Below are 15,702 nucleotides of genomic sequence, written 5' to 3'. Positions count from 1 at the left end.
ACCTGGGATGTTTTCAGCTTCCAGGAATTGTGTACAGATCCTTGCAACATGTGGCCGTGCATTACCCCCCCCCCCCCCCCCCCCCCCCCGCTAACCAGACCAGGTTAACCTGCCAAACCTTTTGATTGAGAGAGCAAGGTTAATGTGTGTGGTTGTAAAATATATACTTGTATACGTGAACGAATAATTCTGATGTCAATATGAAGAAATAGATTCCAGTCATCTTTTCTCAAAAAAAGTTTTTTTTTAATCTGTGAATCAAAACTTCACATGTGAAAATACATGAAATATGAAATAAATACCAAATGCAAGACCACTGATCAAACAAACAGCCACACAAACATATCGTCCTAAAAATAAATATGCTTATCATTAGAAATTTAATAAAAAGAAAACATTGGCAATGGTTTGCAGTCTTTCCACTTTCCCAGAAAGCAGACCATTCTCTATTCGTCTAATGACACGTCACAATTAATTTTTTGTTTATTTTGAAAACGGCTTTACAAGTCCATGATCCATGGCTCTAGACAGGCAGGCCCGAGCTGCGTTAATAGCATCCTGCTTCTTGGGGTTGTCCTCCAGTTTTGCCACATATGTCAGGATTTCCAGCAATTCACTTTCAATGAGCTTCTTGGCTAGTTCATCATCAGCATCCAGCATGTTAAACACTGTCACAAGACCTCTGTGCTGAATTTCAGGGTTTTCATGGATACACAATCTCTGCAAGATCTCAAGCCACTGCCCAGTCTGTAGATAATAAAATAAATCATATTACAGTCTATCATCTTTGGTATGAGCATCTGATACCAACACTGAACCATTGTACCGCCACAATAATGGTAGATTGCAGTGGGACGTGAAGGCTGTTTAATGATACATACCACTTTAGTCATCTTAACAGCGAGTTTCTTCTGTGCGGCAGTTAGCATAGCCAGTGCGCCAGCAGCCGCCCTCTGAAGCTGCTCATCATCTTCACTACAGAGCAGGATTAGAAGCTTGAGTTTATCATTGCCATCTTGTAGATATCTGTCTTGAACCTGTCAAAATAATGAATCTGGTCAATATTTACATTCAAACGTACAAAAAAAGACTACATTTGATAAACATAATGTATTCTCAGTAGTAATTTCATACATCCTTGCAGCAAACCAGATTGCACATGCACTCTGTGGCTGCTTGTCTGATTTGATCATGTTCCTCAAACATATAGTTTTCGATCTCTGGAAGTGCTTTTTCTTTTAGGATTTTCACTCTGTGGAAAGAGAGATAAATAATTAGATTTGCATTTCCAGAATAGTTCCAAATTTTAGGTTTATGGATTTAGTTGGGTGTAAATTTAATTGAGCATGGCTCTTGATTTCTGTTTTTTCTTGTTCACTTCCATCCATCCATCTGAGTAGGTACTTCTTTTGAGTAAGTAATTACTTCACCACCATTAAAATGCATGTTCTATATACACACACACATATATATTAGGGCTGTGAATCTTTGGGTAGGCAGCGAAACGATTCAATTAACGATTCATAGGTTTTCGATTCAAGAACGATTTTTGCAAATTCAGAAAGATTCGATTCAATGCGATTCACATTAAAATTCGATGCGATTCGATTAATTCGATTCAATTCTTAATTTTTTATATGCATTCATAGGATTATTTAAATGCTTCCCCCAATGGGTCTTAGTCAGGGTGTGAATTATACACATTTCGTCTATTGTTAACGTTAGTTCATGTTAGTTTTTAATGAATCTATTATTATAAAAAATATTTCCAAAGCCTATAAATTAGCATTTGTAAAAATGTAAACCAAGATTTAAAAAGGCTTTAAAAGTATAGTTAGTTCATCATGCTAACTATTTTGTAGGAATGGATACACAACCTTAAAGTGTTCCTGGTACATTAAACATCCTTCCATTGTGAGACTAAAAATACCATGAACTTTCCCAACTAAACCTTAACTAACGTTTCCTCATGGAATAGCTACTCTTTGTTCTCTTTATCCGACTGAACATTTTCCTTGTGATTCTGAAAGAAAACGTGCCGGCTGTCTACTTGTGCTATATTAACGATTACGAATGCAACTTTAATGCGCATCTGATTGATGGATAAACCACGCGCTCTTATTTCAGTGTAATTAATGTTGTAGTTATTTCATCAGTTCAGTTTAACGACATTAAGTTACATTTCATTCATGATTAGGCTAATCGGAAGGGTGTGCATTTTATGGGACCTATTATACGTTTTCTCTTTCCATGTAATAAATGCGCACCCTTGAATAAGTGGGGTTTTACTTTAACTGCTCAGGACGGGTATGACCCATTTCCGTAAAACTTCAGTATCTTATCTTAAAGAAAATAACGGTGACGTTTCCATGCAATGAACGCGTTGTTTCATAGCAGTGACCGCCCAATGATATGGCAGCTTTATCAATGGCTTGCTTTCTCGATAGAGAGCTGTCATCTGCTCATGTGAACACCAATGGCTGTCCTGAGGAGAGCTCAAACATGGACTGCTCAAAAATCTGTAGATGAGAGCTTATGGGACCGAGCGCGATCGAAATCCAGTGAAAGATGGTAAGAGTGCAGCGAGTATGTGAGAGCTGCCTGTGAGGACGCGAAATGACGCCGCACAACGCCTCATTAATTCGCGCATGTAGTCATTTAATGTTTATATGTTTTAAAACACTGAATCGATATAGAATCGCAAATTATTCGATTCTTAGCATTTTAAATCGAATATTGACCGAAATAAACGATTCACGATTCGAAATACATGTTTCAAGATCGATGCATATGCATCGTCAGGATTTGTCATGTTGTCATTATCATTTATATTATCTACCAGTGTCAATTGTGTAACTTCACTGTCATTCACAAATCCCCTCCAATGGCCTTATGGAATAGTGAAGTGTGTTTGACACTAACTAAAATGTTTGACACTCACCGAAGTTTGTCGTTTAAGGCAGCAAGATTTGTAAGACCCAGCAGAGCTTCAAAGTTTTCCATACCATCTCGTTCTGTATTTAGCAAGGAAACCAGTGGTCGCACAACTTCATATATCTGTAATGGAAAGAGTAGAAACATGGAAAATTAGATATTACATTTTATTTAAGATTTTTTCATGCTCAGAAAAAAATACACGTAATATTTAAAGTAATGTGTAATATCATGGTTTTCAATAATGTGTCGTGAAATGCAAAAATGTATTTTAAGGTATCATTCCCCTTTAAGCTTTCCTGACAATGTATTTTACCCTTTCGTCTGGCTTTAACATTGCTACAGATGTAAAAGGTTATCTTACCCTCTCGCCAGGAAAGGCGATTTCAGGATTGGAGACGGCAGCGATCTTAGCCAGAGCATGGCTGGCCTTTATTTTTCCGTTTTTAGTTCCCTCCAGGGCTAATGGGATCAAAGCCTGTCATACATAGTAGTGAATAGTTTTTATTTAGCAAAATATGAGATTCACTATGGGTTTGTATTTGCTCTGTGGTCTTTTACCTTTCCTCCACCGTGAGCTACAATTGTGCCACGATCTTTCATATCATTTGCCAAGGCAAGAAACACCCTGGGTGGACAAAAATAGTAAGTGTATTAACTTCAGCAGCATAATAAACTATACATAATCAGGCCATATTATATTTTTTGCATCAGGGTCCAAAATCAAAAACAAGCGATATAGTACCAAACCAAAACATAACAAAATTAAAAGAATTAATAAGATCTTCACCTTGAAAGCATCTCTTTGGTTTGATCGGTCAGGATGGAATTATCTGCTTTGACCATGACAGCGATAGCTGATGTGACTCCCGCTTTCAATAGCCTTTTCACTCGCCTTTCAATAAAGTCCTTCTTATCCTAAAGCACAAGCAAAATGCTTTAAAATATATATTAACTCAACTTGGAAGCAGTGACAGCAGTGTGACACCATCAGTGTTGTGTGTAACGCGTTACAAAGTAACGCGTTACAGTAACGTAACTACTTTTTCGGGTAAAAAGTAGTGTAACGCGCTACTACTGAAAATTTGGTAACGAAACGTAGTTCCTTTTTCAATTCGGCGCAACGTTACTTTCCCCAGTTTTGACAGCGATCTCCGTCATTTGATAGATTTGACCGCGATCGCCATCTCCGTAGTGAACGCCCCAGAGAGAAATGCACATAATGGATTTCATAATCAGAGAGTAGCCTATTTCTTTTCGTTTTGAATTGTTTCGTTTAAAGACATTTCAAGCTTAAATTCTATACGTTGAGTTTCGGTTAATTTATGATGAGATGCTCCAGTTCACGTGCAATGCAAGTGACCACGCCGGCGCTTCCATGATTATATTGTCTCCTATATTTGCTTCTTGCAGGCATTTGGTTGATAAAAAAAAAAATTATTAGAATTAAGATACAATTTATACAAAACGAAATTCGCTTTAAAGAAAGGCTTTCTTCAAAACAAAACTAATGAAGTGGTCAAAATCATGTCTGATTGACTCAATGTCTCCCGATATATTGCGCATCCATCTTACTCGCGCTGTTCACTTTTCATAATCAGCATAGATGGAAAAAAATAACATTATAATATTTTAACAAATATGAAACGAAATGCGCTTATTTAATGGCTACAACACGTAGGCTATAGTAGGCCTACAGACTCTCTATTTGTATATTGCTGCACATTCATTTAATTCAGAATTTTGCACACATAAGTTGAAAGGCATTTGTTTACGTGCATAGTATAACATATCTGCAACATTTATCAAGTTCACGGATAATTGTGCGTGCATTTATTAATCATTATGATACTAAAATCATAATAAAGTCTATACTATGTACAAAAAATCAGATGAGCCCAGAATATGAACGCAACGTGTTTACTTACACATTAAGCATTTTCCTCCCATAGAAAACCATTATAAGAACGCTTAATTTGGCTTAATGCAGATTAGAATGTCCCCTTATTATGTCTAAAGAACAAGATAAGTTTTCTTTTTTTTTCTTCACCATGCGGTTCAGGACTTCCATAGAATACAGCCTGAATATAATTACTTCCAGAAATGATTTTTGGGGGTGCTAACGGGGTGCTTTGGTCTTTCTTGGGGGCTTTCTTTCTAGCCCCTCCCTAGCGCCGCCCATGCATATGCCTATCCATTAACCGGCATTTCTTCATGAATATTAAAATTTTTGATAAATGCATTATGCATTTATGGCATTATATATGGCATTATGCATAGTAGAACTTTATGTAGGCCTACACATTTAGGAACAGATATTGGTTTCTGCCCAAAGTCAAGCAACATAAAAGTTACGTAAAAGTAACGAGTAACCTAAAAAGTTACTTTCTATATGGGGTAACTAAGTAAAGTAACGGATTACTTTTTAAAAGAAGTAACGAGTAACGAGTTACACTACTTTTTAAAAGTAACTTCCCCAACACTGGACACCATGTACTAACATTTTTAAACATGCATATTTATGAGTATTTATTAAGAAACTAAACGTAATAGTTGTACTTTTATAAATTCATTTGCCACATCACAGGATTCTGTCTATGTTACCTTCGGGTGCTGCTCAGGGACGTGTTGTTTGGAGAACTTGGCCAGCTGCACCATCTCCGGGAGGATATCTTTCTTTTCATAGCTGTTGGTGCAGTTGACCAGGGTGCAGGCGACAGCATATAGGATGGTCTTATCTTTTGACTATGAGAGAAAAATATATATTGTACATACATGTACAGAATCTTCTCTTTTAGGTTTATTAGGTCTTTCACATACCTGGGCGAGTTCAAACATGGCCCTCATGGCTGCTTCATCCTCAACAAAATCATCTTTTACATCAGCATCATTGGTAAGATAAGCCAAACCTTCAATGGCCCATTTCCTGGTGCGCACATCAAGTGTAGGGTTGCAGAGCCACCTGGAATAAACCAAATCTATGGTTTAAATACAGTTTGACCCCATAACATCTGCATGGAGCAATTACAAACAAAACAAACGCTGAATAGGCATTGTTGACAATGTAATTGAGGGTGGTTGTATGTTAATGTATTTAATGAGTTTCTGACATCAGAAATAAAGTGTTTTCCATTGATTTCCATTGAAGTGTTTTTTGTCTTTTTGGACTGGGGAGGAAGTTTTGAGTTCTGAAAGTTCACTACTGTTCAAAAGTTTGGGGTCATAATTCAGGTTGTTTTTTATGTTTTTGATAGAAGTCTCTACTGCTCAAAGCTGCATTTATATGATCAAAGAACAGTAAAAACAGTAGTATTGTGAAATAATTTAAAATAAATTATTTTTTTCTTAATGTTTTAACTATGTTTTCTTTTGAATATATTTCCCTCCATCTATCCAGCCACCTTCTTCCGCTTATCCGGGGCCGGGTCGCGGGGGCAGCAGTCTAAGCAGAGATGCCCAGACTTCCCTCTCCCTAAACACTTCCTCCAGCTCTTCCGGGGGGACCACGAGGCATTCCCAGGCCAGCCGGGAGACATAGGCTGCGTTCACACTGCAGGGGCTTAATGCTCAATTCCGATTTTTTGAAAAAATGTGATTTTTTTTGCAAGGCCGTTCACATTTCCAATTAAATGCGACCTTTTGTGATCTCCTGTGTGAACGTGAAATGACCCAGAAGTGACCCGCATGCGCAGAAGAGTACTCAACGGTCAATTCCCGTCTACTTCAACGCAGAATTATGACGTTTGTCGCATATCAATGACGTGCGGGTCGGATACATGTGACCTGGCCGTTCAGATTGAAGTCGCATTTCAAAAGATCGGATACATATCGGATTTGGACCACATACCCAAGTGGCCTGGGCCGCATTTGAAAAGATCGGATCTGTGTCGTTCAGACTGTCATGAAAAGATCAGATACAGGTCGCATTGGGGCAAAAAAAAATCGGAATTGGGTCGTTTCAGCCTGCAGTGTGAACGTAGCCATAGTCCCTCCAGTGTGTCCTCGGTCTTCCCCGGGGTCTCCTCCCGGTGAGACGCGCCCAGAACACCTTCCCAGGAAGGCGCCCAGGAGGCATCCGGAACAGATGGCCCCTCAGCTGGCCCCTCTCGATGTGATGAACATCATTCATTTGAAATAGAAATCTTTTGTAACATTATACATTTCTTTCCTGTCACTTTTGATTAATTGAATGCATCCTTGTATTGTATTATAAATGTATTAATTTCTTTCAAAAACATCTCTGACCCTAAAATTTTGAACGGTAGTGTATGTTTTCATAGTATATTAAACTACTATATTAAAAGATAAAGGAAAATGTAATGTCTTATAGTATAAGTCCTTCAAAATAAAGATAGCCAGCGTTCTTACTTTCTGCACTGCTTGGCCAGTTTCTCAGTGGAACCCTCTGCAAATTGTCTCATGCTGTAATCATCTCCTCCAGCTGATCCCAGTTTACACAGACCCTGAGAAAGAAATTTATGTTACAAAATATATCAACTGCTCTCATTCAATCATTAATGAACACTGCAACAAACACAGTTTAAATAGCATTACAGCATGCGATTTGCATACCACAAGGGCTCTGATCTTGATCTTCTCATTCTTAGTTTTCTTGTACATGTCCTTCAGCAGAGTTACTCCATTACTGATAAAGAAGGAGGCTTTGCTGGTTTTGGTAGACGCGTGAATGAGGGCCTCCACTGCTACCAACTGGTCCACTTCACGCTCGGATCCACAAAGCGCCACCATCATCTCCATAATGCCCTGATGACCCGCAAGGGCGTTGCCCACGTCAAACGGGCCCTGTAGAATGCCTGACAAAGCATTGATGGCATGGATGTTTTTATCCATGTCATTGGGGTCAAACTTGCTCCTGTTGATGAAAACCAGTGACATCAAGTATAGTATAAAAACATTAATTAAATGTGCCACGATCTATGAATTCTATAAGTTTTGTGGCAAAAGTTGAACTTACTTAATGTACTCATTACAGACATCTCTGAAGTTATCTCGCTCAGGGTCACAGCGCAAGTCATCATAGAGCTTGTTGAGGAGAACGCTGGCAATCAGCTGTGTGTTTTCTGTCAGCTGCAACTGATCAGGAAGTTCTGGAACCTGACCGCAGACCTTCAGAATCTTCTTCAGGCCTGTTTTCAAGACAATTCCATTAAAAAACAACATTAAAACATGTGATTTCAGTCCTTCCAAGGAGTTGAAAGAATAATTATTGCTCTGGACAGCGAATACAATGTGTAATCTCTTTCTTCATTCTACACCAATGGTTCTCAACTGTAACAATATTTGAAGGGCAGATTACTTTTTTTTTTTTTGGTGATTTACTGGATTAACATTAAGAATAAAGACTTAGAAGAAATATATGTTTACTTACAGCTTCTACCCAAGACCTTTTGAGCCTGGTATAACTAGAAAAATGTATATTCATTAAATGGAAATGGGGTTTTAAGATTTTATACATTTACATTACTTTTCCAGGTCAAGAAATCACTAGGCTTCCTCTTACATCCAGGTTTTTCAAGACAGTTGGAATCTTTTTTTTTTTTATAAAAAAGCTAACGCTTTAGTTTAGGGTCCAATTCTCACTATTAAAGGTGGGGTAGGTAGAATTTTTCTAAAAATCTTTTTCCCAAATTTGTTTAAACTGTCTATATATACCAGTACATAATTAAAATGTAAGTACTCTGAAAAAGAAAGTATAAAAATCGAGTGTCTGTCGTCCTCTCAGTGCTTATTACTAGGTTAATACTAGGTTAGCTTATTACTAACATATTACTAGGATATTGGCTGTTTATTAGTACTTATTAAAGTACACATTAATGCCTTATTCTGCATGACCTTATTCTGCATCCCTTAATCCTACCCAATACCTACATTTAACAACTACCTTATTATTCATAAGCAGTAATTAGGAGTTTATTGAGGCAAAAGTTGTACATAATAGTTAGTTAATAGTGAGAATTGCACCCTAAACTAAAGTGTGAAGAAAAAAAAAACAGGTGTTGAGGGGGTTAGGTAAAATAAAAAACAGGTTTCACAGACAGGCCTTAGTTCAATTAGGACATTTAATTAGGTTTTTATAAACATGCCATTACTGATGTGCATCTTGAGACAATGGCAGTGATATATTTTAAGATATGCCAGTGCAAGTTGCTTTCAGTTAAAACCACTCAAACATGCATTTTAGTCTGGGACTAGGCTTAAGCCTTGTTTGTGAAGATTGTAGGTTGAGAACCACTGTACTATACTGGTGAAACGTACCATGGTCAATGGTGAAAAGACACTTGGAGTTATCAGTGTCTTTTTTGTCTTTTCTTGGCACATTCCTGGTCAGGAGGTTCAGAGCCTGGTCTCGGCCATGTCCAGACACCTTCTTGCTTATGATCATCTCCAACAAGGCAAGCAGGATATCCTTCAAGTCCCTACTGGAGTCTGCCAGTCATCGGACAAAAGCAGTTTGCACTTTTAACACTCAATAGTCTATTGCAAATTGGTTCAAATGATCACAATCTTCAGCAGTGCTCCTCTGAATGCTCATTTTCTCAGCTGTCCTCTCTTACCGAGTACGAGGGCCTCTTCTTTGCCGTAATTTCTCTTGTCACCTCCAGCAAGGGAGTCATTGACACACTGGAACAGGTTTGCAGTTGCCAGGGCAATCTCTTCATTGTCCACAGCCATGATGCTGCACAGTTTGCTAATTCCCATCATGTGAATGATGGCAGTTGCCTTTAAAACCCAAACACATTATTAATAAACATTTATAAATAAATAGCCACAAACACATAAAATTGTACCAAGAGGACAGACATTGCCTTTAAGACCCCATGAAATAAAAATGGGTGTTTAGTTATCTTTATTGTATTCCTTATTAGTTATATATTCTTTTGTTGTATAATTTATTGCACAAACTTTTTTTCCAGTAAAAATAAAATCAAGACAAAATTAATAAATACAGTATATATATACTGTATATATATATAATACAGTATCTTAATATGTCAGGGCTCAACGCTAAGGATTCTTTCTACTGGCCCAATCAGAGCAATGGTTCAAATCTTTACTTTCCCTGCCAACATTTTCACTGGCCCCATAACAAAAAAGTTATACATAAATAAATTAAAATAGTTACTGTTTTCACTGTGTTTTACCAGGTACAGAAATTGAATAAAGTAATCAAATGTAAAATAACTGCACAGTCTTCACTGTATAAATTAAATATATACTAACACTTATTAAGGTTGCAAAAGTTATTCAATCAAGAGCAGTGAGTGATTTTTTCCCCTTGTCCTTTGTTTGATTAACATTAAAAACACTGCAGGAATATTACTGTAACGATCACCAGCTGGAGTGCCCTCAAGAGCCACCAGAGGGCGCTCCACAATAGACTATGATCACTTCCTCACAAACTACATTTCCCATACTCACTGCCTGGACTCATCATCACTGATCACATTCACCTGTACCTCATTGTCACTGATTGTATTCACCTGTGTCTTGTCATCCTGCTAGTCTCAGTCTATTTATACCATGTTCATTCATTCACTCACCGCGAAGTCTTGTTTAAGTGTTTCACTGCATTTCTGAGCATTATCCTCCCGAGTTTGATTCCTGTGTTTGACCTGTGGATATTTTATCGTTGCTGACCCTTCTCTGCCTGCCCTGACCCTGGACTGTTTAACTACTCTAATAAATGCTGCGAATGGATCCTTCCTGACTCCGCCTCTTCACAACAATTACGCTGTTGTCACTTTAAGACCTAATGCATGGATCCAATATAGTGTTACATGTCTTTTATTTCTCAACTGTTTAGGTTCACTTAAGACAAAACCGACTGTTTTCAAGAGTATATTCGCCAAGACGGGCTTTTTTTTAACATAATGTGTGATTTTTTTTCTTCCATTCAAGCGCAAGACGCACTTGCACGCTCTTGGGATGTGTGCTTATTTAAAACTTCTCACACAGTGCATGAGTACAGAATTGAGTTCTCTTTCGCGTCTTCTTGCGCTTTAATATTTAAATAGATTTTATATTTAAAATCTATTGTATTCTTTGTATTCTTTATTGCATTAATTTGCAAAAACAGTATTTTATTCTTGTTTTTCAGAAAAAACAATGATTATATAATACTTACTATGTGAAGTTATTATATAATTAATGTTCTGGTTTAATAATTAATAGATTCAGAAAGTATGTTAATTGAAGGATATTTTTCTTACCCGTAAAAATAAGCAAATTCATTTTGACAAATTGTTTTTCCCCTTACATAAATGTTATATTTATGCCTAAATATAAGAAGAAGTAAAATTTTATTTTTAAATAAAATACAACATAAAAAATAATACAAATTAATTTAGTATAAATTATCTTAAAACAAGTCTCAATATCTCAATATATATGCATTTTATGTATCATTTTAATTTGTGCAATTTTTCTTCTCAGGTAAAAAAATAAATAATTTTGATTGGTTATTTGTCTGTTCCTCACCCTTGCTCTGTGGCCTGTGCACATTCCTGACAGGGTCCGGATGGCAGCCAGAATCATCTCAGGTTTTCCTGTGTCAATCAGCTGCACAAGTAAAGGCACACCGTTTTCCTGGAATATTCTCTCTGCTCCTGCATCCTCTCTGGCCAGGACAATCAGGTTGTTGGCAGCCTAGTGGACCCAACAAACATGTTGTTCAGTTTAACTGAGAGATATGTTACTGCAAATTACATTAATATAGATTTGCTTTACTGTTTTTAAGCTAAAAGGGAACAGAGTTCTAGGAACCTTTTCTCTCTTTTCCTTATCTGATTCATCTGAAAATAGGATGTCAAACATGTTCTGCACTCTGGAGTCAGTAGAGAAGGTCGTTTTCAGCTGTGGGGAAAATCAGATATGCTCCTTAGAAACTCAGATGTTCGTTACGTGAACTCAAAAGCATTTTGACAGAAGCGATCCTCACCTTCTGTTGGATCTCAGCTCCGAGTCTTCTGAGGGTCTCGAGGAAGGTCTTGTTTTTAGGCTCAATGGTTGCACATCTCTGAACGTCCTTAAAGGCCATGTCCAGTTTGCCAAGCTTCTCGAGTGCTTGGCATCTTCTGTACAGAGCCTTGATGTCCGCAGCATCCACGTCAATTGCTGCAATTGACAGATCAGCATTCATCAGTCATTTTTTAATGGACCAAGAGAAACATGTTTAAGATGTTTGATGGTATACTTGAAAAATCTGAGCTGAAAAAAAAAGAAAAAAAAGAAGGAGGAATAATTAATTTGCAAATCATACCTTTAGTGGCGTCTGATGCTGCATTGTTATAATTTTCCTGGAAACCAAGACATCAAATGAAAATCATGCAGAAATATTTGATGGCGCATTCAAGTCATGTCGGAAAGATCGTATTTATGAGTTGAATGCCACCAAAAAGTCTGGATTTTATTTTAACCCCGGTCTTTATGAGTTGGGTGCGTGTCAGTGAGAAACATGGCGGAATACCACGCACAATACTTATAGGTAGCCTATTTAACAGTGACATTGTCAGGATTTTTATTTACAACAAAATAAGCTAATATAACAATATAATATGCAACGATAGAGTTGATACAGTGGCTTCCTAAATAAATATTAAATTTTTTTTTAAAACACACCTGTAGCACATTCTTTGTTCTTAATTTTCTAGAGGTAGAGTTTTAAAAAAGTGCTATATTTTTGTGTAGTTAATTAAAAGGAGAGTTCTCCCAAAGGTTTAAATTCTGTCATCATTTACTCACCCTCATGAGCGGAGACTTTCATTCATCTTCGGAACCCAAATGAAGATCTTTTTGATTAAATCAGAGAGCTTTCTGTCCCTCCATTGACAGCTACACAACTGACACTTTGACACATCGAAACGTTCATAAAGAGATCGTAAAACTAATCCATATGAATTTAGTGGTTTGGTCCAAATTTTCTGAAGAGACTCGATCGCTTTATATGATGAACAGATTTAAATTAGTCTTTTATTCACATATAAACATTGATCGGCGAACATAAACAGAAGCTCAACCGAACCTGCTAGATGCACAAGAACAAATCTCTTGCGGAAGCTCAAACGTGCTGCGTAACATGAGAATGAACATCATTGGTTCTTGCTGAAGCTCAAACGTGCTGCGTAACATGAGAATGAACATCATTGGTTCTTGCTGAAGCTCAAACGTGCTGCGTAACATGAGAATGAACATCATTGGTTCACACACGTCAAGCGAACATGCGTGAGCTTCCGTTTACCAGATCTAATGTGTGAGTTAATGAATGTTTATATGTGAATAAAAGCCTAAATTCAATTGGAACGACATGAGGGTGAGTAATTAATGACAGAATTCTCTTTTGTTTGGTAAACAAACCCTATAAGAGAAGGTACACCAATATTTTGCTCCGACGAAAGTGACTTGAACGCACCTGACGTGTTAAACAAAACTTCCCAAATCAGAAATACGAACTTCCCATGAGGAATTAAATGCACTACTAGGCTCATAATGTGTACAGGATGTAAACTCTTACCTTTTTCAGGAAACAGGCTGATCTGTTCCTGTAGATGACCGCTAGCATTTTCTTGTCTTTGCAGACCTTTATGGCTTTAGTGTAGCTCTCAATGGCTTTGTCGATTTCTCCAGCCTGGAAGTGCTTGTTACCCTCGTCCTTTAACTGGACTTGATCTTCAATTTCTCCCATCTATCAGAGAACGTTACAATTTAGAAGGTTGCATATTGTAGCATATCCAACCCTTTTTCTGTATACAGTCAAATTCACGTAAGTGTTACATTTGATAGAACTTTCAGACAAAATACTTGCACACAACGTTAAAAATAGCAGCATTCGTCTTAAAAAAATTCAATTATTAATATTATTATCATATATATACTGTATATATTTTCAAATATATAAAAAATATGTAACATATACATTAATTATGTTGTGTATGAGATTTCTTTGTGTAGAGGAGATTTCTGAAAAAACACATTTTGAGAAAAAAAAGATATGTACAAGATATGTATTGTAATTCAAATCTACAGACACACATTTAAATAGATAAAGTGCAAAAGAAAATAAATAAAAACAAACACTTAAAAGTGTATTTTGAAAGTTTTCTTTCCACTAGTCTGAAAACACACATGAAAAGGCAAATAGCCCAAAATCTCAAAATTGCCATGTTTTTTGCCTTTAGTGCCTTGTCTTAATTACAAACCTTTAATTCAAACACATTCCTTGTAACATTTAAATTTCACACATGAAAACATGTTCAAACTTACCATTTAGGTGCCAATTTTCTCAAACAAGTGGTCAAGCACATGTTATCTCTGACTTCAACTGTCTGACCCTCAAGCCTTATTTGGGCAACAGTGTGGCCTCATAAGAGATCCTACCTCAACAATACTGAACGCAGTGAATGCAACTTCTGTTTTCTATAAATTAGACATATTCCCCATTCTGTCTCCTATGACTGCAGATTATGAATGTGATTATAGTTACGTACCGTCATTGAAGTGAATTCTGCTTCGTCGTGAGAGGAAAATCTGTTCTGTGTCAAAGTGTAGTTTCTTGTCTTTTGGGTTTATCAGTTGTAACGCCCCCCTAACGGTCTCTTATATATATATCTAGATATGTTGCACATGGGGGGCACATACCAGGATAACGGATGGATCCATTTCATTTTGAGGGGTGGACCGGTCTTCATCCACCCGACCTGGTGATACAAATGCATTGTGCATCTTATCAGTCACAACCTGAGATTACATCTTTCATGGTTCTTCCCTATTCCACATCATGCTGTCATTTACTCATGTTATGGTGGATTCATTTTAATTTGCAGATATGTGGTCACCCCTTATATCAGTGAAGTGGCCTGTCTCTGATATGGTCTATTTAGGGAGAGGGTATGACAGCTGAGAAATCAGTAGCAAATGTCCAGAGCCACCCGATGGGAGGGGGGAGGGAGGTGGTGTCTCAGAACAGCTGGTGTGCTGGAGGTCTGACTGGTACTTTCTAGAATGGAAGGACTCTCCAACAGAAAGAACTGGGGGAAGGTGTTACGCTCATAACAAAACATCCTGCAACCTGGCGAGGAACACTATTGTGGGATGTATTTATAGGGTCAGGACATGCCCTTTGTAAACGTGCTGACTGACAACTTCTTAACAAATATTTTAGGTTTTAATTAATATAAGTTTGATTAAACCAACAAATTATAAGAAATGTTTTTTTGATTTTTTTTAAAATATTTAAATCGGAAGGAAGAACAAAACACTTAACTTGGTGGTATTTATCTGAGAAAATTATTTGGCAAACTACAGGTTTTATTTTACTATGCCAAAAAAAAGAAAAAAGAAAACAAAAATCTCAACATAATATAATATTTCGTTGGTTCTCTCCTGATTTTGCTTGTGTTCTTCATCATTTCTTTGTATGCCAGCCAGGCAAAAAATGATGTCCACACAATTTGGCATATTTAATTTGATTACAAAATCTTTAAAAAACTATTTATAACATTTGAAAAAAAGGGAGAATATATATATATATATAGAATTTGTTTGTTTTAAATAACATTAAAAAGACATTAAATCACTATACATGTCCTGTTGTCACCATGTATACTGTACATTCAGCCTTAGTAAAGAATGAGACTTCTTTCATAAACATTAAAAAGTCTTATACGACTTCAAACTTCTGAACGATAGTGTATGTTGCACATTTTACAACATAATTTAATGGAAGTGAAATGTATACATATTTGGCGAAAT

General features: G+C 36.9%; 1 protein-coding gene across 1 annotated transcript; it reads right to left on the bottom strand.

Moving 5' to 3' along the window:
* Positions 1 to 320: 320 nt before the first annotated feature.
* unc45b (unc-45 myosin chaperone B) lies at positions 321 to 14,554 on the bottom strand. The gene is made up of 20 exons (XM_056259753.1): positions 14,439 to 14,554; positions 13,466 to 13,636; positions 12,215 to 12,251; positions 11,894 to 12,069; positions 11,719 to 11,808; positions 11,434 to 11,601; positions 9,510 to 9,675; positions 9,211 to 9,381; positions 7,910 to 8,081; positions 7,507 to 7,807; positions 7,303 to 7,397; positions 5,755 to 5,896; positions 5,539 to 5,679; positions 3,725 to 3,852; positions 3,496 to 3,562; positions 3,299 to 3,412; positions 2,942 to 3,057; positions 1,135 to 1,252; positions 882 to 1,037; positions 321 to 747 (listed from the first exon to the last, which is right to left on the bottom strand). The coding sequence occupies exons 1-20, from the start codon at positions 14,442 to 14,444 to the stop codon at positions 484 to 486; spliced, it is 2,799 nt and encodes a 932-aa protein (XP_056115728.1). The 5' UTR covers positions 14,445 to 14,554; the 3' UTR covers positions 321 to 483.
* Positions 14,555 to 15,702: the final 1,148 nt, after the last annotated feature.

Source organism: Rhinichthys klamathensis, unplaced genomic scaffold, assembly GCF_029890125.1.
Source record: "Rhinichthys klamathensis goyatoka isolate OS25496 unplaced genomic scaffold, OSU_Roscu_1.1 h1tg000169l_1, whole genome shotgun sequence".
Taxonomy (NCBI): Eukaryota; Metazoa; Chordata; class Actinopteri; order Cypriniformes; family Leuciscidae; genus Rhinichthys; species Rhinichthys klamathensis.
This window is presented reverse-complemented; position numbering and strand designations above follow the sequence as displayed.